Here is a 24,871-nt window from a genome sequence, read left to right as displayed (position 1 = left end):
ATTACTCATCTCCAAAGCTATGAATGCATTGTGCTACGGCATGTGCATGAACCTCTCTGTAAGGTGAGAATAGATTTCTTTCATGTTTTACATAAATTTGTCATTTTTTAAACTTTCCTTCTGCATGGGTCCACATGGAATATGTCTACAGCCATGTAACTGCATGGACAAAACAGGTATGGTGATAGTCGCTTTGGCAAACCAAAAAAGATCATTAAGGCAAGAAAACATGGCAGATAAAGAAAAATAGAATACAGCTCAATCGAACATAGCAAAGGTAGCATTTCCGCTGAAAAATACCCAAGCAGAAGTAAAATGTTTGCTCAATTTGAACAATAAATATGGCATTTCTCCTAAGATATTATTTCTGGATATCTAACAGAGTATATATGTATTGTTTGTATAGCCACCTCCAATGTAACCTTATGTTCAAATGTGTGTGGCACCCATTTACTACATTCCAGAATAAGTCCCAGGCAGATCTCTATCAGGGGGGAATGTCAGATGAAGGAGACGAAGGGTGAAGACATCAAAGGGGCCTGCAGGGAACTAAATAAATCTGGATTTAAACTCCATCTAAACCCATTTTTATTTAACATTCAACTTTAACCTCAAGCAAGAATGTGTAACTTATACCTTTGGGTGGTGGTTGCATCTTAATTGCAGTGATACATGTATCTAGCTGCCATTAGACATTATGCAAGACAGCCACATTCTTGCAATGACACCATGTACCTACATCACACTGCTGACCTATACAGCCCCTTGTCCTTCCACACATATTGGCCGTGTGTAAAACTGCTGGCTGATAATTACTTTCACATTACAGAACAGCCCAGTGATCTTGGTGGCTTTCCAAGACCACCTACACTGGGAGTCAGCAAGTGAACATTTGCAACTCATACCAGAAATCACACTTGATCTGCTTTAATGTTCAAGCCCTGATTGAGGGCAATCATGCAGGCTAGCATCAACAACGTGAATTGAAGTAAAAATTGGGAGGAAAATTAAATATCTTAGCCCAACCTTCCTTTTTTTTTTTTTTTTACAAATTATTGCATAGTGTTATACTTCAGGATCTCCCAATATGCTGACTTTGACTCAAGATCCTTTCCAATTTTTAACAAGGCATGTTTTGCCAATACCGCTTCGCTTTCCTTGTATATTAATGTCAAGAAAAGCTTTGTTTACGATATTACACGATGATCTGTTACTGTCATTAGTTTGTTTCGAGATGTAGCCCCACTCAGAGGACATGTTTGCCGAGTGGTTAGATTTACAGCAGCAGAAAAGCATGATGTTACGAAAACACATGCGGCTACTGGATCTGATCCGATCTCGTGACCAAATCCAATCCTGACAGATATTCTAAAAATAGTCGTATCCGGAGCAAATACCGGTTCGAAGATACTGCGTATCGGATCAGGACATCACTAGTTTTACTCAAACAAAATGATGACTTTCTGCTCGCCGTCAATATATTTAAGGTAAGCTTTTCATGGCACACCAGTGATTAATGATGAAGTATGATTTATCCTCTCTGTGCACATCATCATGGCTTTGGTTTTCATCAAAAATGTGAATGTATGCTTTTATTTGTCATGAAAAAGCAAAAACAGTTGGTCAAATTTGGTTAGTGAAAATGAACTGCATATTGATTCATTTTCTGGACCGCTTATCGTCACAAGGGTCGCGGGGGTTGCTGAATCCCATGCCAGCCAACTACGGGCACCGGGTGGGGGACACCATGAATCAATGGCCAGCCAATTGAAGGCACAAGGAGAGGAACAGTCATTCGTGCTCACACCCATAGCTAGGGGATGTTGAAGCACAATGATTATTAAATATTTTACATCATCCTGCTGTTGCTTGTGCAATGAAAAGTCTTGCTCAAAGCGCAAGAGAACACCAAGCTTTGCGCACAGAATCAAAAGGCAGATCTCAGACCGCATATTTTTTTGAATGGACATTAGTTCTATCTTAAAAACAATTCATGTACTGAAGAATAAACCATATCCTTGTAGATTTTTAACACAAATAAGGCAGGTATGGTGACTATATGCCAGTATTGTTTAAGAACTAAAATATAAGTACAACTGACCTTCATTTAGATTACAACCCTGCTTGTGATTGGGTCTTTCGGGTCAGTCTAAGCTTGTTAGCCCACCTCTTACACCAATTTTGTAAATCGACCACATCCCACAAAATACTAGACGATATTGCGGTGTATCTTGTACATGGTGAAAGTCAAGCGGTCTTGCCAGGCTAGTTCCTCAGGCTAGCTTTTTATTCTACAGCGAAAAGGTGCCACTGTGTGATAAAGGACCAGATAAACAGAATTTTTTCTCACCTTGAAATATCCTGGTTTTATATTGAATATTTTTATCGTAGTAGCATAACATAGATTGATTTTCTGACCCCTGTACTAATAATTATTTTATCATGGAATTTCCTAGAATAACGTTATGACCCGTGTATCAATAATCGTTGTATCACAATATTGTTAGATAATCGTTACGGTGAACCTTGGATCGCAAATCATATCATATCATGAGATAGTACCCCTGAGTTTCCCGCCTCTCGTTATGTTTGCAATATTTGAAGATGATTGCTCGTAAGCAGGCTGTGGCACAATCGTAAAATATAATAATCAAACAAGACATCTTCCTCCCACCCCCAAAAAATAATAAAATTAAAAAAAGAAATAAAATAAAAATAAAAAAAGGACAGAAAAATAAATAAATAAATTAAAATAAGAGTATTACATTAATTAAATCTCACCCAAAATAAAATTTCTAAAGTCAAGGAAGAATTCCTCTGTACCACCCTACATTTTCTTGATTTAACAAGGTAGGGAAATTGAGAACACTTCTATTTTGGTGACCTGGAAAGCATTTAGTACCTTGTTCAGCAGTGACTTCGACTCTATCATCCAAGCTGGGATTTTAACCATTGACCTTTTGGTCATTGGACAGCCCACTCTACAACCTGTGCCCCGGCTAAAGTGTATTGAATGTGTTCATATTGTCTCAAAGCCTGTACAATACCTTTGTACTAAAGTGTTCCTTAATCCATGTTTCAGTGTGAGATAATGAGCTCTTCTGGGCAAAGCTTAGCACCACTAAAGGCAACCATACAGGGGTTAAGCAAACAAGCTGAGGCATCACGCGGGCCTAAGCCTCTTATGCATGCACCTCTGAGAAGAAGATCATTGACTTCTAATGAATGTGTGGAGGTCAAATGTTTTTAAAAAAATAAAATGGACCAACATTACACAACATATAATAAAGTTGCCATTACGCGAGGAATTAATGCCATTTTAGGCATGGGAATTCACAATAGACGTAAACTCCGTAGATTAAATGACTCAAAAAGAGGGACGTTACTTTATGCCCTTTCCTTCTATATAAGCCTCATTTCTCATGGAGTCTAATATTGATGTTTTTAGTTAACTGGTTTGAGCTTATACTGTTCGTTAAGCGCCACTGTAAAAAAATGTTGTCATAATGTCTTTCTGTCTTCTCAGATTGGTTGACCAAGCTTGTCACAGAACTTAGGTACTTGATCCTTTTCAGTAAACGGTCAATGGATATTTCCCTTTCCTCTTACCCTCAGCTGGTCCCATTCTCCCACTGTGAGCTGGAAGGAAAAGGAGTTTCATTTCCTGACCTGTTTAAACCAATTGACGTGTTGGAGGGGGGGTTCTGTATTTTTTTTCTAGACTGAGGCAGATACTGTATATAGAGGGAGTGGAAAATATGGGTGAGGTGAATAAAGTCTGTTCGCATAGGGAAAACCAAAATTTATGTTTCAAAATCTGTGTCAGCTTTGATTAAAATCTTTTGGGACATTAAATCAGCACTCCGAGTGGATATACTGTATACAAAAACATAAAGTCTGATTAAAGTACATTTGCCTCTCAGCACTCCATGATTTTTCAAGAGAACCAGCAAGAAGTCATATTTAGGGATTTCAAGGACTATGCCAGATTCAGAGTAGGACTGGGCAATTTTAAGTTACAGATCATAGACAAAAAATATATTTTAGGTTGTTTTCATTAAATCGCATTATTATTTGAACACAACATGGTGCTGAAGGAAACTGATTAGCTCAAAATATTTTGAACAGTACCTAAAATAGAATTTTTCAAGCTGTTTATTAAACTAAAGTTAATGCAAACCTTAAGATTAAGACTAACTGAGAAAACTGGACAAATAGAGCATTAGAATACAATTTTACATCCAATAATACAATATTTTGAAGCTAGTATTTAATGGGGTATCTAACATCCTTCAAGAGCAAAACTAATTAAGATTGTGCTACGTCATCAAACTGAGTATTGACACGTCGACGGCTCAAGAACATTCATATATATATATACACACACACACACACACACACACACACAAGGACTATAACTGTCAGCCATTGACTGATTTTCAAATAAAAAGTTATCAACAAAGTGTTGTTCTTCCTGAATTGTAGTAATGCTCACCTCCCAGTAACCAATTTATGTAAACACACAAGCCATTTAATTCATAATGTTGAGGCAATTTCCAATATATTTTGTTTCAGATTCTTCAAAATAACAATGAAAGAAAATTGGTTTATCAAAAAAAATTTTAAAAAGAAAAGAAAGAAAAAGGCCCCCAGCTCTAGTTCAGAGTGTACCCGTTGACAAAATTCCCACTCTTAGTTTTTGGCGGCCGCTATTTCACTTACAGAGGCCCTGCTGGTCTTCAGTTGATGATCATACCATTCAAGCAGCTTCTGTCGATATTTTTTTTTAATCTCTTTTTTAAATCAAGTCAACTTTGGAGAAGATGTGTCTGCCCCTCCTCCAGGCCAACAGGGGGCAGAAAAGAAAACCCAAATAAAAGTCACCTCGCCTCATTTCCTGCCTAAGATCATAGGGCATGAGCCAGGATATAAACATTCAGATTCAAGCCTTGAAGGTAGACAGGCGAGAAAGGAGCAAGGAATACCAAGGAATACCCTTCAGACCCGATCACACGCAACTGGTAGGATAAAATACGTACCACCTAAATGCCAGCTGATTGATGCTTAATTTGCTTCTCGCAACCTTAAGTTGCATTCTTTGTATTTTCCCTTAACTTGGATTACTCATATGACCTATCTCTGTAAAGTGAATATTTGTGTTTGATTTACTCAATCAGTTAATGTACCCATGCATTTCCACTCTATCATTTCAACACTCTCCTGCTTTTCTGTAGTAAATTCAAGATGCTAGTAGTAAACTCAAGAGCAACACTTTGATCACCATAGTAACGTGAAACTTGAATGACGTCACATGCTTCCTCCTTTCCCCTTTCTTTAAGGTTTTCAACCTAACCACTTCCTATCACCATTAACTTCAATAAAAGTGTAAACTGGAAGGATTTGAGTTGTTCCTGCGTTGATAAGATCGGGGCCCCTTTTCAAGTTTGGGGCAAAATTTGAAGAAAAGAAGAGATAACTTGACAGTTGAAAACCAGCGTGGCATCATAGACAAAGGATTAAAGGCCTTGCGATAAAGCCAACGCAGTCGTCGGAAGGGCCTCAAGAGGAGTGCGAGGCCTCAAGCCATGGCGGAAGAAGCCACTGGGAAAAAAATTGAGCAGCTAAGGCTCGAAAGGGCCAAAGCAGAAAGAGCCTTCATCAATCAAGCCAGGTACCTAAGCAAAGAGGCAAGAAAACTGGAGAAATCAAAGTTGCTGAGGGAATACAATAGGCTCTATGCACAAGCACGAGAGGTAGATAACACCAATAGCGATTACGAACTCGGCCTCCTTGCCGAACGGGGAGGTTCTGAGGAAGATATCGGAGGAATATTGGAGAAAATAAAGAAGACCGGAGAAGACTGTGATACCAAGCTGACAGAAGTAAGGGAGATAGTACAATTAAGTCTCTGGGAGAGATACGGCAGGACTGAGCTCACGTCTGCAATGGCGGAAGCAGAAATATACTGCGGACAGGCCCTTAGGACCCCAGTGACTGCGGCATGTAATGATGCCTATGAACAGCAAGTAACCCATGCTAGAAGAAGCATACTTGAGCTCATGACAGCGTTCAAGGAATGGGAAGAATGGATCCCAAATGAAGAAAGACCCACCTGGGAGAAAAGACTACAAGACCTAAAAGAAAAGAGGGTCACCATCAATACAAGGAAGGCAGAACACCTACAAATGTCCAAGGAGGATGGAACAGGAAAAGAAGGAACCCTCCGAACAAAGCCTGCAGAACAGGCACCCGTTCTCAAAATGAAGGCCACCAGCCTACCCAAATTCTATGGCTCCAGAAGAGACTTCCACCCGTGGAAAAAGACCTGGGAAAGTCTTCAGAAACAAGGTGAGCCAACTGGCTCGACGGAAGCCAGAAGACTCCAGCTCCTTCAAAATGTGGACGGGAGAATCTGCAGAGACCTAGGCCTGTACACCTGTCAGACCGCCGAAGACATATTCAGGATGCTGGAAAACCGATTTGGAAACAAAACAACAATAGCCTTGGAGATTGTTGAAGACCTGGATAAAATCCCCATCCTGACATCAGACCAACCCCGGAAAGTGATTGACATGATCCAAGCAATCGAAAAGGCCCTCAACGATCTCATAGAAATCGACAACACTGGAGCCATCAAAAATCTGCTTGTAATCAGATCAATAGAGAGGAAATTACCAGAAAGAATAAAGATGAACTGGTTAGACTTCATGACCAACCGAGCTAATGGAGTCACCCCAGACAACCACTTTGACAGCCTCCTAAGGTACCTGAAGGACCAAGAGGAGGTCTTGGAGAGGGCCGAGCAGCTTAATACACCTCTGAAGCCCGAGAGAAGATCAGGGGAACCGAGGCCAAGCGAACCCAGAAGGTACGCCTCAACCAAGTCCACGAGCAAAGGGGGATGTGTCGTCTGCGGGGAAGAGGGGCACGGAGAGAAGCTGTTCTTCTGCAAGGCGTTCAAAAACCTGAAACCGAAAGACAAGTTGAGTGCAGTTGAAAGGTTGGGAGCCTGCAAAAAGTGCCTAGGGTGTCACAAGGATGAAAGCGAATGCAGGGACACTTACTTGTGCAGGAAACAGAGCTGCAAGAGAGACCATCACTTTTTCCTGTGTCAAAAAGGAAACGCAATACCAAGACCAAGTGCGGGGAGGCACGGATTGACAGAAGAACAACAGGGATTTGTGTCTAGAATGTCCCCCGAAGCGGCAGAAGAATTCAAGAGAGTCTTCACCAATGTTTCGGCAAGTTCGCTCTGCACCGACAAGTCTGCAGCAATGGGGCATAGTGAAGGGGAGGAACTCCCAGTGATGCTTATGCTCCTCGAAGTAACAACCAATGCAGGTCAGAAAATTGGAACACTGATTGACTTGGCGTCTGATACAAACTACATTACCCACAGCGCAGCCAAAAGGCTCAACCTCGGAAGTGAGAAGGTCACCCTACTGGTCCACGGTGTTGGGGGGATGGTTTTGAAAGTAAAAACAAAAAAGTATCAGCTCCGAGTGAGAGTTAAGACACCCACAGGGACGCAAAGAGCCCATGAACTTACCTGTTATGGTTTGAAAGAAATAGCCAAGATAAGTAGGACTATCAAACCTGAAGAACTGAAAGGGTTCTTCCCAGAAGTGAGCTTAGAGGACCTGCACAGACCAGAGCAGGTCGAGCTCCTCATCAGTCACCGGGAAGGACGCCTCGCACCACAGAGGGCGAAAGTGATCGGCGACCTCGTCTTATGGGACGGACCATTGGGGAAGACCGTTGGTGGAACGCACCCAGACCTCTTTGAGGAAGAGAGTGTGGCAGCTCGCACATCCAAAACACACTTTGCACGGTCCATGAGGGCCACAGCAGTGAAATACCAAGAACTCAGAGCATCAGAGGAATTCAAAGCTGAAACTAGAAGCACTGTCACAGACAAAGAATTCCTCAACTGGTGGAAATGGGACAGTATTGGGGCAGCCTGCGAACCAAAGTGCGGAGGATGCAGATGTGGTAACTGCCAGCCAGCCTGGCTCCGGTCAGGCCAAAGTGGGAGGGAGATACTCACAGCAGGAGTATCTTCCAGCAATATACTCATTCTACCAAATCAAAGAAGAGGAGAAGACGACAAAGCCCTTGGAGTCGGCTACATTGTCGAAAGCAACAAGCTGTACCCCATGACCTCAGTTAACTTCTCTAAGAGAAGAAAGAAAATGAGAGTGGGTCAAAACCTCCTGGGAGAGGAGGTGAGAGAAAACACTCCCAAACCACTGACTAGGAGACCATTTCAATACGCAACTGTGGACCTGTTCGGCCCTTACGAAGTGAAGGACGAGGTGAAGAAGAGATCAGGACTCAAAGTATGGGGACTAGTTTTCTGCTGCATGGCATCCCGAGCCCTACACACAGACGTAGTAAATGACCTGTCATCTGAAGGCTTTCTGTTGGCCTACAAGAGATTTGCAGCATTACGGGGACACCCGAAGAAGATATGGTCAGATCCAGGAAAAAACTTTGTGGGCGCCAGGCCAGCCCTCAAAGAACTGCATGCCTTCCGGAGGAAGCTGGAAGCATCCAGAGTCGAGGATGAAGCCTCCACGCATGGAACGGAATGGAACTGGAAACTCCACCCTGCGGCCTCCCCACACCGAAATGGAGCTGCCGAGGCCGCAGTACGCGCTGTAAAACGTGCCCTGCACAACCTGGCAGGAGACAGATGCTTCACGTGGAGTGAGTTCCAAACCTTCCTCTACATGGCTGCCAATCTGGCCAACGAAAGACCCATTGACGCCAGGACGCAAAGTCGTGAGGAATGCATAGACTACATCAGCCCAAACACTCTTCTGCTGGGAAGGACAGGACCTGAGGGAGATGTAGGAAGCTTCGACTTTCAAGGCTACCCCTACAAGAGACTAAGAGCCATCCAGACCGAAGTCGACCGATTCTGGAAGAAGTGGAGCCAGCTGGCGGGACCCAACTTGTTCATCCGAAGTAAGTGGCACACAACGAACAGAAATGTAGCCACGGGAGATATCGTCTGGCTGGCCGACCAAAATGCTCTAAGGGGCCAGTACAAGCTTGGACGAGTCGATAGTGTCGTCCCCGACACAAGAGGCATCGTCAGAGATGTACACGTCAAGACCTTCCCAAGCTACCCCGTCTCTACTACCAAATCTGATCACGCGAAGAAACCCCCCACAAAAATCCCTTCAACAATTCTGCATAGAGATGTACGACGCATCATTGTCCTGATACCTGTGGAAGAACAGAAATAGACCAACAAAGAAACGAACGAGAGCAACCAGGAACTGTGTGACCTCTCTGGGTTCAAGAACCGAGATGCCAAGTGGGAGGTGTCAAGTCAACTTTGGAGAAGATGTGTCTGCCCCTCCTCCAGGCCAACAGGGGGCAGAAAAGAAAACCCAAATAAAAGTCACCTCGCCTCATTTCCTGCCTAAGATCATAGGGCATGAGCCAGGATATAAACATTCAGATTCAAGCCTTGAAGGTAGACAGGCGAGAAAGGAGCAAGGAATACCAAGGAATACCCTTCAGACCCGATCACACGCAACTGGTAGGATAAAATACGTACCACCTAAATGCCAGCTGATTGATGCTTAATTTGCTTCTCGCAACCTTAAGTTGCATTCTTTGTATTTTCCCTTAACTTGGATTACTCATATGACCTATCTCTGTAAAGTGAATATTTGTGTTTGATTTACTCAATCAGTTAATGTACCCATGCATTTCCACTCTATCATTTCAACACTCTCCTGCTTTTCTGTAGTAAATTCAAGATGCTAGTAGTAAACTCAAGAGCAACACTTTGATCACCATAGTAACGTGAAACTTGAATGACGTCACATGCTTCCTCCTTTCCCCTTTCTTTAAGGTTTTCAACCTAACCACTTCCTATCACCATTAATTTCAATAAAAGTGTAAACTGGAAGGATTTGAGTTGTTCCTGCGTTGATAAGATCGGGGCCCCTTTTCAAGTTTGGGGCAAAATTTGAAGAAAAGAGATAACTTGACAATGATCTTAATATTTAAAGAGCAAGTTGCATTGTGGGCTTTTTGAGAAGGTTTTGTGGCGTTCTATTAGGTGATGGAATCTGTGTTGTGCTTTTTAAAAATTGTATATTATACTGTATATTATTTGGTATGAGTGGTTGTCTGTCTATTCGTGCCCTGCGATTGTCTGGCCACCAATTTAGGTGTCCCCCGCCTGGTGCCCGAAGTGAGCTGGGTTAGGCTCCAGTGACCACCACAACCCTTGTGAGGATAAGCGATTCAGAAAATGAATGAATGATTATTTAGTTTTTTTTTTTAAACATCTAGTGATAAAACAAAAGTTCAAGCATTATTATGAAGTACCCCTCAAAGAAAATTCGCTCTTGTATGAACTGACCTTTAAACTACGCAGAATATGGGTCCAAAATTATTTTAATTATTTATCAGTTTTTGTAATATTTCAGTTGCAAAAAGGTACACAACTATTAAGTACTCAGAGGTGAGACCAAACTACGCTTCCCTTGTTACCCATTGAAGATTGCTGACATCACAACACATGCAACCAATGTAGTTAGGACACTAATGTCAAATCGAGAATATGAACACAAACATGAAAATTAATGTCATGACAACAATATAATACGAGTTAGCAGCAAAAGAAAGCCCAGATTCAGTATGAGGTTCAAAAGTACCCAACCAATGAGATCTCTCCACAAGGCCAAACAAAGCAGGTCAGCTACAACCTCCAAAACCTGCTTCCAAAGACAAATATTTATGATGGACTCCTGCCAAGGAGTGAAAACCATTTTCATAGAAATATTTTGGTCAAGGATCCACAGAGATTGGTGTTGTTCAAAAGGCATAATTGAAGGTGTGGAGAGCACAAGCTCCCAGTTAGCAAAACAAACAGGGCTTTAAAGATTCATTCTGAAAAGTATCGGATTTTGAAAAGTCAGACTTTATCCTACCCGCCATTAAATAAGCTGTTGTCGGCTCTATACCCATTAAGTCAAGGCACATTTTGCAATAGTAAACGCTAACAAAGGTGTAACTTGATAAAACTGCAATGAAACTCAGCTTAAAAGAAGCTCTTTAGAGGAGAACTAACCAAGCTAGACCTTCACGTTAAGCCCTGCCAAGCACACACTGGCAATTGATATGCAATATGTGTGGCCTATGCCATTAGACTCATTAAAGTGTCACTTTGTCATCAGGACACTTTGTACAAACAGCTTGCCTTATTTGCGGCAAAGGACCATTGTATTACAGGTATAGAGAAGTACTGTGTTGAGGGTGCTCGTGTGAGTTGATCTCGATAAACAAGACAAGAGAAAAATTTCACCAGTGATGAATAAGTGCGATGAAGGCAGGAGAAGTCATACTTTCATACTGGTTGTGGGCCATTCTGGGTTCACATAGGCAAACAACCAATAACACATTCTCAGTGGTGGACATTCATTCTTTTTATGAACTGCATATCGTCATAAAGGGTCGTGGGGGGGTGCTGGAGCCTATCCCAGCTAGGCAAGAGGTGGGGGACACCCTGAATTAGTGGCCAGCCAATCGCAGGGCACAAGGAGACGGACTTTCATTCATTCACAGTCATACCTAGGGGCAATTTAGAGTGTTCAACCAGCCTACCCTGCATATTTTTGGGACTGTGAGGCCAACGCACTAACCACTTGTCCACCGAATGGTTGACAATGTATACTTTTTCATTAATCTACTGAGACGAGAGACACGCAAAGAACGTAGAGAACTTATTCACTTTGCAAAAAATAAAATAAGTTGAAATTGCAAGGCAAGACAGCCTAACTAGACATTCAATTAGCCTTTTTCATACAGCACATTGCATCAATTCACTTAATGGGCAAAAAAATGAGAAGAAACAAAAACAAGCATGGTACTTAGTAGTAATCAAGTTAGTGACGACAACCTTGAGTAGAATGTTTTGAGTCGATGATTAACAAGAAAAGATCTAACTGGGGCACATGAATCATAATTAGGCTCAAGAATTGGCCTTGTATGCGAATTCTGCAGGGCAAATCTAAAATGTATTCTGACGGGTCAACTACAACAAGGGACTTAGACACTGTGTAATATAGAGGCAAATTACTCAAGGAGTTTGATGTCGTTCAGGAAAGGTCAAATAACAAGTGCATTTTATCATGAAGCTTTGTTTTCTGAGCCATTGCACATTTTTTTCCCTTCTCTCCAACAGACTGACCTCCTACGTAGACGGTAAATTGCAGGAAAAGGTTTTCACGCTTGGCTACAGTTTACAGTGGTAGAAACTTTATCAAACATCTCTAATAAGGATCAGAAGGAAGTGTGTTTATACCAAAGCATGGTGACCACTAAAAAATAAACTTGCTCCACACAATCCAATTTAAAGGAGTCGGAGTAGACTGCCAATGTTGCCCAAAGTTGAGTTCTAAGGATTCACATAAATCCCTGGCTTGGCACAGAGTATATCAATAAAAAAGAAAAACCTAAACCTCTCTCCTACAAGACTCCGCTAGCAACCAAGCATATTGAGAGGACATTCCTTCCAATAATTTTTGCGGGAAAGGCATACAACCTTTACTCAGATCGCACATCATAAGAAAACTCCATAATAAGTGAATTCCACATCACACAGGGGAGATAAAAACACTAAACACTGGCTATGTGATACATTTGGACAGAAATGGTCAGCGTACTTTTTAAGAGAGTGAAAGCAAACATTACTATTCAATATCCTCCGAAAAGCCATCTTATTAAGCAGTGAGCCACATTGACATTTAGCAGACACATGCTATTGATAGTGAACAGGAAGAGGTATAAAAGTAGTGTAAAATTACTATTACTAGTTTGTTGAAATATTCACATTGTGTATAATACATACAGTTAATCTCTTTTGAGAGAAATAATTATTGCCATCTGCTGTTCATTTACGGTCTCTCACACTTTCTGGATGTTCATGCTTAAAAGTACTCGTGTGACAAAACGCTTGTCACGAGATAGCAAATTATTTGTTTAGGATTGTTTCACTTTATGTATAACCTTTTTTTTCTCGCTGTAAAAAGAGTGCAAGTAATGAATTGGAGGTGGGGGAATGCATAAAAAAATACATGCGTATCTTCAAGGATATTTTATTGTCCAATTTGTGCAATGGGCAAACGATTTGCAATTTGAATGCAAGAGAATTTTTTTTTTTTTTAATAACAAGAATTTATCTTAACAATGCATTATATATGGAAAATAAGCACACAAAAAGAAGGAAAATGTATAATCTTTCAAATTCTAGTTTGATACAAAAAATTGAAACTTAAGATATGAAAAACAGTATGAAAAACAAATGAATGCATTTCCATTTAATCCTCTATGTCAATGTAGAGAACTACAAAAATATGGTTTTAGAATTTATTTTGAATGAATAGAATAAATCTTGGATTCAAACTGAGTGTATTTGGGCTTTATTGGATTGGATTGGATAACTTTATTCATCCCGTATTCGGGAAATTTCGTCAGCAATTTATCAGCAATTCTCATTAAAAAAATGCGATTCCATTTTGCCTAGCCTGCTGGTAAAAACACCATTAAAACATATAATTCACTGACCAAGTGATTAAAAAAAAGACAGGAAAAAAAACAAAATTCGAGGCTGCGAGTTAGCAAACACTGATAAACATTTTTTTTTTAAATTGTAAAACAGAAAACTTAATTCACTTTTTAAGGTTTTGTTCTTTATTTAAAAAGGGGATCATTGACGACTTTTGTACCTTATAGCTTTGTTTTTGTCTCATTTTTGTGTTTCTATGAAAAAAAATGATAACAATATTTGCTATTAGATTACTATATTTTTCCCGTATTTGGGAAATTTCATTGTCACAGTAGCAAGAGGGTGAGAATACAGACAGGAAAAGACATTTTAGACAGATAAATAGGTAATAAATAAGTTAATTAATTAATAAAAACTTTTTTTATTAAGAGACAACATAGAGAATTTGGGCCCTTAAGTTACACTTTTTTTTTAAACCAACTAACCAACTGTAAAAATAGTTGTCGATTAGTTAATTTATCACGTCAGACATAACTGCCCACTGAAATAACTCATAACTATGGTGTGGCCAGTGACAAAGCAATGTTTGAAACCTTTGCAATACACACTACGCCAAGAGTCAGACAAAGGAGGATGATACAGCTACCAGTGCAACAGCTCTTTTTAAACTGCCTTTAAATTGCTTCCACAATGTCTGTCCAAATGTCAAATTTCACAGAGCGACACAGCCTGGAGGACAAGTCCCAATACATTAGTGCCCCCTCCTAGTTCACCCTGCCCCCCAGATGTGAAGTACCTCAAGTGTCAACATGGCGCTCCACAGCAGTCTGTAGCTTGACAACTGGGCCCAACATGATCTATAGGCTTCCTGAGTGTTATTAAATGGCTAAATGCAATTCTAAACAGATTTCACATGGAGGGCTGAGCTCTGCAAAGGACCTTTTACCTTCTCAGATGAATGCACTGCGTCAAGAACACATACAATTTATGTAGTCAGAAAACATTGTCGTCAATTTATTTTTATGGCCTTGCCACAGATTATTACTTTGCCATTTAAGGGCACAGCTTGATTGATGGAGAGAGAGAGAGAGAGCACTTTGAAACTGCGCCAGACCGACATGACTTTGTAGGAAATATCAGTAAAACTTTTTGAGGAAATATGATTTTCCTGTAACAAGCTATGATATACATTAGATCCCAAAAAACAAAACTTGATGATTGAAGAATCAGATGATTTTTCTTGTATCTTGGTGTGATGCGGGTCAATACTGTTAAAGCTAGAGAACTGTGTTCAAACACTGAGGCAGCTCTGTTACTAATTACAGTATTTAATGAGGAGTATGCATTGCAAACAGAATGAAAATATTCTCTTTACATGTCATGCCAGGTGGAATATAAAACAGGTTTTTGATTACAAACCCTATCAAACTCCATTTGAAAACAACAACAAGACTTCATTTGCATTTGATTAACTCAGAAAAAGTGCTTCCCCAAGTCTAAAGTAATATTTTGTTTTGACCGCAAACCAACATGAACAGGGACAAAATGGTACTTGCTCATTTTTTAAAATAACAACACATGGCTGGTAATAAAATAACTGAAACTTTTATGGATCCATCAAAGAAGTTGTATTTTATTGACATTTGTTTATTGTTAACTGATTATTTGATTCCCAGTTTTCTTTAATCAACGATTAATGATTGAAAGGGTCCGCTTTTTATTTCATAAATTAATGGTCCTTTAACAAAGCATTTTATTTAAATGTAAATATATATCTAAACCGCTTATCCTCAAGGGTCGCAGGTGGTTGCTGGAGCCTATCCCAGCTAACCATATGCAGGAGGATTGGTTGTCAGCCAATCACAGGGCACAAAGAGATGAACAACCATTCACCCGCATACTCATACCAAGAAGCATTTTAATGTTCAACCAGCCTACCATGCATGTTTTTGGGATGTGGGAGTAAAGTGGCGCACCCGGAGAAAACCCACGCAAACCCGAGGAGATCATGAAAACTTCACACAATGAGGACCGACCTGGAATCGAACCCTCAACCCCTGAACTTTGAGGCCGACGTGCTTACAACTCGTTACAATTTTTATTTAAATTAATCTTGTCTTCCCAAGGCGCAAAATTTACCAGGACCGCCTCTGGGCACACCTAGTGGCGGTACACGGTCGATTGGTCGCCGGTCTTTTGGTCGCCCGGAAGGTAAGTGATAATTACCATTTAAATCGTTGCTCAAATTCCCGGAATACAAACTGCGAATTACTATTTAGTCATACTTGATGCCCTAGTAATTATTAGGCTAAAGAAAAGCTCCAAATTTCCCTGACTTTTATTGTTTTTTGTTGGAGAACTTGTTAGGACCCTGACGGATGTAGCTTCTTAAAAGGACAACGCATGTACATACAAACTCTTATACACTCACACGTCGGCTCAGTGAAACTGCTCATGGCCATTGTTGGCTTTTATTGATGCGTAGACCGTGTTGTTTTACCTTGTTTTGTCGCCGGTCTTTTGGTCGCCGGTCTTTTGGTCGCCGGTCTTTTGGTCGCCGGTCTTTTGGTCGCCGGTCTTTTGTTGTCACGGTCGGGGCGACCAAAAGACTGGCGACCAATCGACCAGCGACCAATTGACCGCACACGCCTGGTGGCATGGTCTTTGGGGGAATTAATTTTAATATACAGAGTGTCTTTGAGAAGATTGCATCTCACGTAAATGTGCTTAAAGATTGTTCCTCTAGGTCAGAGTGAGCAATTATTCCATAAAGAGCCGCAGTGGATTCTGGGCTTTGTTCATAAATGATGCAACATAGACAGTTAACCAACAAAGATTCTGCTGAAACTAGCAGCTTCTGACTGTAATAAACTGATTATACGATTATAAAACACTGGATTGGTGAAAAGGTGTCATTTTGTTTAGTTTAATTAAAAACTTGCACCCAGTACAGCCCCTGGTGGATTAATTGCCCACCCCTTCTGTCGGAAGATTGCAGAGGAGAATCTACAATTATTAAGTGCATTCCTTCATGTTAATGCTACATTTGTTTGACAATTATGAAAATGTTAGGAATGTTGTAATGTTAGTAAACAGTCCCAGCCTTGGAACCAAATTGATCCAAAGGAAGTAAACTTTGAAGAAATAAAACTCGTGGGTGGCCGAGTGGTTAGCGTGCGGCCTCACAGTTCTGGGGTCAAGGATTCAATCCCAGATGGGTCCTCATTGTGTGAGTTTGCATGATCTCCCCGGGCTTGCGTGGGGTTTCTCCAGGTACTCCACACCCCCCAAGCTAGCGGTCCCCAATCTTTTTTTTCAGCACAGACCGGTAAAGCTCTTTCTATTTGCTCACGGACTGGCGTATGATGAGGCCCACAACTTAATACAAATGTGTGTGTTTGTGTGTTTTTGTGGTTAACGGTGCACGGACGACGACCACAACGGCAAAAAACCAAACACCTAATTTCAAGTAGGAGGGGGTTAATATTTAATATTTTGACCGGCACCAGGTCACTCACGGACCGGTACCGGTCCATGGACCGATGGTTGGGGACCACTGCTCTAAATGTGTCATGTTTTGTTGGAGTTTTTGGGTGAAGGTGTGTGTTTTCCTTGTGTGTGCTGTCTGGGTGATGTGCATGTCTCACCTCTTATGTCCCTCCTGGTTTCCCTTTTTCTCGTGGCCAGCTTTTTGAAGTTTATAATTAGCACTTGTCCACGTATTTAAGGGAAGTGTCTGGTGACGTTTTTTGTGGGAGTATTACCGCGTGTACCATTTGTTTCCACGCAAGTCATATTTTTGCCTCTGTGCGTCTTCCCATTTATTTGTCACTTTTGTATTGAGCATTTTTGTCATTAAAACCCAGAGTTGTGCACCAGCACTTTCACCACTTTTTTCCCTGCCTCGCATCCTGTGTTCTCTCACCACGCACCCGAGGAAATCATGACAAAATTGCCCCTAAGCATGTGTGTGAATATCAATGGATGTCCGTCTCCATGTGCCCTGCGATTGGCTGGCCACCAATTCAGGGTGTCCCCTGCCTGGTGCCTGCATTTAGCTGGGATAGGCTCCAGCACCCCACATGACCCTTGTGAGGATAAGCGGTTCAGAAGATGAATAAAAACTCGTGGGTAAGTGGGTTCGCAGAAATATTTCATCTCATTTTCTGAACCGCTTTATCCTCATTAAGGTTGCAAGGGGTGCCGGAGCCTATCCCAGCTGACTCCGGGGAGAAGAATAAACATTCGGACTCATTAGATTTTGGGGTGTAGTATTAATGGTGTATCAAACTAAGTATACACACCCGCATGTCTTTTTTGGGTGTGGATGGATTGACGGACAGATGGTTAAAGCTTCCATCTTAATTTGAAACGAGTGAGCACTGAAGGTTAGGAGGCACAAAAGCTCTCCATCTGACCCACTAAGAGGCTCCCATTGTGGGCCCCGAGGAGTCAAGTCTTTCCCCGTGTGGATGCTGCTCCCTCACAATGGGCCCCGTCAACTAAATAGCAAAGATTATTTACATGAGAGGGGAAATCACATTGTTTGCCTGGGGCACTGTTTAAATTACACCTATGGGATTATCACGGTCAAACAAAACCAATTGGGGAAGGGAAACACAAAAGGCTTGAATAGATCACGGTGGTCGAATAGGGCAACTTTTGTTATAAATAAATAAATTCCCAATTGGAGCATCACAGAAAAAAAGTCCGTTCTTTTCTAAAAAAAATTTTTAAATATTATTTACAGTCACCGCGTAAACGAATAAGACGTCAAGTGAAAATATAAAGAGTTTTAAAGGGGGAGATGTAAGCGGGTGAAAAAGTTTGTAGACTCACCGGACGCGACGAAGTCCAGGAAGCCGAGAAGGAGCACGGTCGTCCAGCCTGGACATCCCAGGAGACAGCCGCTCGCCGCGGTCCGACTTGGATACATTCCTTCAACTCTGCGTTACACCTTGGCCAATTTGGAACATCCACTAATCAGAAGTTGTAGTGGGAGACACTACTAAAAGTTCCACAGCGTGCTCACGTCAAGATCTGAGTGGCGATGGGTCTGGTGGGGGAGAGAGATGATCCTGATGGCTGTGTCCTGGTTTGAATGTCTCTTTTCCTCCTTGGCGGAGCTCCGGGCACTTTTTTTCCCTTTCTGTCTCTCCAAAATGATCGTGATCCTGCCCACTAACCTCACGCGCACACAGAAACACACGAGTCTGGAGAGACATCGTGGAAACACATGGTTGCATTGATGCCACGTATCGCCATCTGGCGGCCATATTGGTCATAACGCTGTACTCATCAATTTAAATAGAAAAATCTGGTCCATTTAAATCAGGGGTGGGCGAAGTGGTCCTCGAGGGCCCCTGTGGGTGCAGGTTTTTGTTCCAACCAATCCAGAAATGACACTTTAACCAATGAGATTTTTGCAGAAAACAAGGAGCACCTGATTACAATCCACTGATTGCACTTGTAGGACACCAGATTGGTGAAAAGCGGTCCTTTTTTATGGAAAATGGAAACCCACACCCTCTGCGGCCCTTTGTGGAATAGTTTAAGTTTGTGATTTATTTGCCCATAGCATATTCAAATTAAATTCAAAGAAGTGTGACCTAAAAGTTTCATTAATTCTCTTAGTGGAATGTGTGGATATTACTCACTAAATTACAATGAGACAATATACAAATGAGATACAGATTTCCCTTTTATATTCAAAATGTTTGCACTGTATTTATTGTTACACAACACACAGGTGTGAACATGTTTGAAACAAAACAAATACAGAACTGTGAAAGACAGAGGATTAAAAACAACATGATGTAAAAATGATTAAAGCCATAACCAAATAGCCAAATCAATAAACATCAGTTGATAGGACATGAAGAAAATTAGATAAAAGAAAATAAATGATGAAGTTTTTTTTCTGCCAATCATAGCCCTATTAATGTCACTCAATCAAACACGTAAACATCTCCCACCCACCCACAACTTGTTTCATTTTGCTGAATTCATTTGTGGCACATACTTTGTGATTGCATGTGACTGCACATGTGGGGAGGATAAAAGGAAACGTTGGTACCAATTTCGTTTCCTCGGGACTTGGCCTGGGACTATTAATGAGACTAACCTCCTCTGATGAAAATATTATCCACTGAAAACCTTTTGACTTTCTTGTTACCCTAAAAATGGCTCTAAAAGATCACTCAAAGTGAAGAATTTAAGGCGGATCTTTCTCTCCTTTGAATATCCATGGCAAAATGTGTAGTGCTGATCCTTGTCGGGATCAAGCGCAGTCATACAGCATTTTCCTTAGTGTATCTATTCAAAATCTAACTACACTTCCTTCCTTTAATCGACTTTTAGAATCATCCCGGGAGAGATGTTGTTAACCACCATATGGAGATGATTCAGCCCTTGCTTCCCACTGATTTGAGATAGTGTATGGGTGTGACTAAATTTGTATCACTGGATATAAAAGTACGATTTTTTTTTCACTGGAATAACAATAAATAATAAACCCTCAAAAACAAGACAAATCCACAGGGAAGCCTGGCGGCTGAGTGGTTACCGTGTCGACCTCACAGCTCTGGGGTCCTGGGTTTAAATTCAGGTCATGTCCATCTGTGTGGAGTTTGCATGTTCTGCCCTGGCCTGGGTGGGTTTTCTCCGGGTACTCTGGTTTCCTCCCACATTCCAAAGACATGCATGGTAGGCTGATTGGATACTCTAAATTGCCCCTAGGTACGTGTGAGAGAATGAATTGTTGTTTGTCTCCTTATGCTCTGCGATTGGCTGGCCACCAATTCAGGGAGTACCCCACCCGGCTCTGGCCCGAAGTCAGCTGGGATAGGCTCCAGCACCCCCCATGACCCTAGTGAGGATAAAGTGGTTCAGAAAATGAGATGAATCACAAATGACACAAATGTCAAATGACATGGAAATGTTTCTTTACAGTTGAAGCAATTGGAAACTTGTTAAGCTTTGCCATCAAGAAGAATATACATTCTCACCATGAAATAACATAAAATAATCAAACAACAGAATTAAAATGTGGTTCCAATAATAAGACTTACAACTAGGACCACTTTTTTGACAAATAGTCGACGGGTTAATGGAAGTCAGAAGTGTCCATGTTGGAATCAGGGCTGATTTAATGGCACACAGGTGTGTCGCAAGGTCACAAATCCCATCCTCCCCCAACAACACACATGCAGCAAAATGATTAGGTTAAAGAAATAGCACCATTTATGGGTTTTCTCTCAAATAAATTCAAATTGACTAACTCTCTCATCTCATCTCATTTTCTGAACCGCTTTATCCTCATTAGGGTCACGGGGGGTGCTGGAGCATATCCCAGGTGACTCCGGGCCAGAGACGGGGAACACCCTGAATCGGTCGGTGGCCAGCCAATCGCAGGGCACAAGGAGACGGACAATCTCTCTCACACTCATACCTAGGGGCAATTTCAAGTGTCCAATCAGCCTACCATTCATGTTTTTGGAATGTGGGAGGAAACCGGAGTACCCGGAGGAAACCCACGCAGGCCAGGGGCAACCATACAAACTCCACACAGATGGACATGACCTGAATTTGAACCCACGACCCCAGAGCTGTGAGGCCGGCGCGCTAACCAATCGCCCCACCGGGCCGCCCATACACTAACTACAACATCTTGAAATGTTTGCCAAAATTCCACCTACGTCAAGAGTGACATTATCAAATCTTTACAAGGTGTGCCATGCCAGATCATTTCCAGGACATGTCACAAAGGACAAGTTTATGACCCAAACGACAAACCACAGGCTTTCCCCCTCAAAAGCGTGAAGGTGAACAATCAGAGCCATCGACCGAGACAGACAACTTTGTTCAGGCTATGTGAAACACTGATGGTGAGAATTGTGGCTGCTTCACCATAACAAAATGCCAACTAACAATGCCCATGAGTCAACATGATAGAAAACATTTCTGTGCAACCTTTCTATTCACCTGATCTGGCTCCATAGAATGTTTTCCTATAGAAAACTCCAGGTTGTGAACATGAGGAAAAGCTCTAATAATGTGGACTTTAAGATGGCTAATAGACTAATCGAGCTGTGGAGGATCGCAGAAAAATTGTTCCATGAGACACCAAGATAATTTTGTTTGGTTTTGAACCTTCTTGTAACATCCGTCTAGCATTTTTAATGACAAATTAATTGTCTGAGTGTTAGGGAGCCAAAGAATACATTTCAATTAAAATTAATTTAAAAAAACATATGCATAAGTCGCACTGGAGTGTAAGCAGCATTTTCTGGAGGGATTTTTTAAAATATTTTTTTCAGAAACCACAAACAAACATAAGTTAGAGTAACAATAGTCAAATGGAGAACAAGAGATTAAATAAACATTTGCTTACATAAGTTTTTTAGATGACTATAGCCTAAAACAACAACATAACAGGATTTCCATGGTCAGAGAGAGAGAAAAAATATATAAGTCGCACTGAGTATTAGTCGCAGGCCAAACCAAACTATGAAAAAAGTGCACTTATAGTCCAGAAAATACGGTAATAGCAATAGCGGTGCAGTTCTACACAATTGCAAGGGACAACTTGTAATACATTCTCTACCGGTACAGAAAAGGTTGCGCACCATAACTGCCATATACAGTATAAAGACCAGGCTTGAGCGAGAACAAATCGGAAATATGAAACGTTTGTATTCTTTAACCATATTTAGTAGTTTTAAGAATGACGTCTTTGTCTGCCATATTGCCTTCTTTTCTCTTAAGGCCTGAATGGATCCCTCTGTAAACATGGCGCCACGCCACGAAGGCCATTTGGTCCTTTAATAGCAGCAGACCAGACCATCTTAATGTAATCCTTTCTGTGATTACATGATGTAATGACAGCCAATCCAAATACAGCCTGTGGGCTATTAGCGACATTAGACACAAAAGGAACACATTTTGCATTACACTACTTGGCCCTCGTGCAATGCAATCATGGTAGTGACTAGTGCATCTTGATAAGGTCTGAAAAATAGGGTAACACTTCCACACTGTTGTCGCAACATCTTTTGCAAATCCCAGGAAATTCTGATCAAAGATTGTAATTAAACATCGAGCTTTCAACTAGAAAATTCAACCTGATTGACAAATCCCGGCTCAAGAACTTTAACCTAACTAACCCGCACGCTTTGGTGGGGGATTAGTGAATTGATTGTTGCAGGCACAACACTGACATGTATGACATAAATTGTTGCAAAGTATACCATTTGTGATTAAGGCCAATTTTCCCTGTCATGTTCAGAGAGAAACATGTAGCCTTTCTGCTGCACCTGAGTTTTAACCCTCACTCCTATTAACCAAATTGCAGCCAATTTTAGGCCAGATATGGCAGTTATGCAAGTTGACACCAATTTGGGTCACAAATGGTGGGTCTTTTTTTACTTGCAACATTTATCCAGATTATACAGACCATCTCATTGTGGAAGAACTGCACATCAGGACATGAATTCGTGGATTTAGGAATCTTTGTCCACCTCTGGAATGTCTTCAAAACCTTGTTTTTCAAGGAAGACTAACCCACCAATATGTACCTAAATACAAACTCGTAAAGTTATACAAACATGTTGTACTTACATTTGTTTTCCATTATGTATGTAGTGCAGGGGTGCGCAAACCAGTCCTTGTGGGTGTAGGTTTTGGTTGCAACCGATCCAGCAAAGGCACTTTAACCAATGAGATTTCTGCAGAAAACAAGAAGCATCTGACTGCAATCCACTGATTGCACTTGCAGGACACCAGATTGGTGAAAAGGCATCCTCTTTATGGGTAGGAATGAAAACCTGCACCCACTGCGGCCCTTTGTGTAATAGATTGCCCACCCCTGATGGAGTGTTTTTAACAAAGAGATTACTGCTATTTTAAATTTACATAGCCATATAATGCAGTGGCGGTCCGTGCATTTTCTCGTAGCGCCTTCAACGGGTAAAATCCACTTCATAGCAGCATTTAATGATTAAATACAAATACTGGGGCTTTTCAGACATTACAACCGGGCCGGGGGGTAATTTTCCCGGGAAAAGACAGCGATGAACGTCGATACGTCCATACACGAAACGGCAAAAATTGCACTAAAATGGGGTAAAATCCACTTCCTAGCAGCATTTATTGATTAAATACAAATACTGGAAGTTTTCAGACATTACAAGCCAGGGGGGTGATTTCCCCGGGAAAAGACAGCGATCGACGTCAATGGCGAAACGGCAAAAATTGCACTAAAATGGGGTAAAGTCCACTTCCCAGCAGCATTTAGTGATTAAATACAAACACTGGAGCTTAAATACAAACACTGGAGCTTTTCAGATATCCGAACTTGGCCCACAATTGAAATATTATTTAGGAATATAGCCATATTTTACTCACCAAAAATCCTTTTTAACTGTACACAATATCCCTCCTCCTTTCTTTCTTCCTTCTTTTCTATCGCCATCGAAGCTAATGCTGAAAGTCAAGCCTGTCCTGTCGTATTTCTGGCATAGTCCGTCTTGAAAATGGCTTTAAATCAACAACAATATATTTGCTTGTGCAGTTCGCTCCAAATACAGTTTTGTAGCTCTGGCTAATCACTAGCCAATCATAGTTGGTGAAAGTGATGACGTATCCCTACGCCTGCGACAAGGCAATGACGTATCCCTACGCCTGCGACAATGCATTGTGGTGTTGCCAACTCGAAATCTGATTGGTTAAAGCAACAGTCTTATCGACGCTTGTTTAATGCAGCAGAGCCCGCAGAACTGATTGTGAAGGCCTTGAGGCAGATTTCTGACCATGGCAACAAATAATGACTGAAATGTGATTGGTTAAATGCTTCAATATGAAAACACACATCTGGAAGCAGTGCAACCAGGGGGAAAAGCAATGAAAGGAAGCTAACAGACCATTTGGAATTATTTAACAAGTATTGATGGCCAAAATATAATATATGATTCAGGTATTTCTTAGGCCAGCAGAGAAGGCCTTGAAGGCCCTGACGGCCCGCCACTGATATCATGTAGATATTACTGCACTATACCAATCATTATGACTGTGCATGTCTAAAACTGAACTACAATAGTAAAAACAAGAATGTATTTTGTAATTTTTCACTCATTAATTTTCAATAGTGCTTATCCCAGTCAGGGTCACGGGGTGCTAGAGCTGATCCCAGATGACGGACGAAAGGCGATCTACACAGACAACCACCTACATACACAATCACACCTCCATCAAGCTGGAATCGATCCCACGAGTTAAAAACTATACCATCATCGTGCTATTTTGTAAATGTCATGATTCACTAAAAAGAATAAACCCTTA

The 24,871-nt window shown here is 41.3% G+C and overlaps 3 protein-coding genes across 11 annotated transcripts in view; 2 read left to right on the top strand and 1 right to left on the bottom strand.

The window, feature by feature from the left end:
• Window positions 1-18,798, bottom strand: part of ror1 (receptor tyrosine kinase-like orphan receptor 1) — a 107,861-nt gene extending 89,063 nt beyond the window's left edge. For 6 of the 8 annotated variants that reach the window (XR_013301374.1, XR_013301377.1, XR_013301375.1 and 3 more), the window contains exon 1: window positions 18,374-18,798. Coding sequence is in view for 4 of the 8 variants with exons in the window: in XM_077607491.1 (XP_077463617.1) it covers window positions 18,374-18,470 (97 nt within the window). In the remaining 4 variants the exon portion in view is untranslated. The remainder of the gene's footprint in view (window positions 1-18,373) is intronic. The other 2 variants (XM_077607493.1, XM_077607492.1) reach the window with 2 other exon arrangements.
• Window positions 4,822-7,996, top strand: LOC144078525 (uncharacterized). Its single transcript, XM_077606641.1, has 3 exons — window positions 4,822-5,021; window positions 5,340-7,955; window positions 7,988-7,996. The coding sequence occupies exons 2-3, from the start codon at window positions 5,586-5,588 to the stop codon at window positions 7,994-7,996; spliced, it is 2,379 nt and encodes a 792-aa protein (XP_077462767.1). The 5' UTR covers window positions 4,822-5,021; window positions 5,340-5,585.
• On the top strand, window positions 8,035-24,795 carry LOC144078989 (uncharacterized). 2 transcript variants are annotated; one of them, XM_077607496.1, is made up of 2 exons: window positions 8,035-9,553; window positions 24,679-24,795. In XM_077607496.1, exon 1 carries the CDS (start codon window positions 8,157-8,159, stop codon window positions 9,252-9,254), a length of 1,098 nt encoding a protein of 365 aa, XP_077463622.1. In that variant the 5' UTR covers window positions 8,035-8,156; the 3' UTR covers window positions 9,255-9,553; window positions 24,679-24,795. The 2 variants fall into 2 exon arrangements, with proteins under 2 accessions (XP_077463622.1, XP_077463621.1); XM_077607495.1 differs by lacking the exon at window positions 24,679-24,795 and adding an exon at window positions 15,661-15,745.
• Window positions 24,796-24,871: the final 76 nt, after the last annotated feature.

This window comes from Stigmatopora argus, chromosome 8 (assembly GCF_051989625.1).
Source record: "Stigmatopora argus isolate UIUO_Sarg chromosome 8, RoL_Sarg_1.0, whole genome shotgun sequence".
Classification (NCBI taxonomy): Eukaryota; Metazoa; Chordata; class Actinopteri; order Syngnathiformes; family Syngnathidae; genus Stigmatopora; species Stigmatopora argus.
The sequence above is the reverse complement of the archived record's forward strand: the minus strand, read 5'-3'. Positions and strand labels throughout refer to the sequence as shown.

Excerpts from the sequence above, each read along its gene's own strand:
- LOC144078989 (XM_077607496.1), top strand. The coding sequence starts at position 8,157 with ATGACCTCAGTTAACTTCTCTAAGAGAAGAAAGAAAATGAGAGTGGGT.
- LOC144078525 (XM_077606641.1), top strand. The coding sequence starts at position 5,586 with ATGGCGGAAGAAGCCACTGGGAAAAAAATTGAGCAGCTAAGGCTCGAA.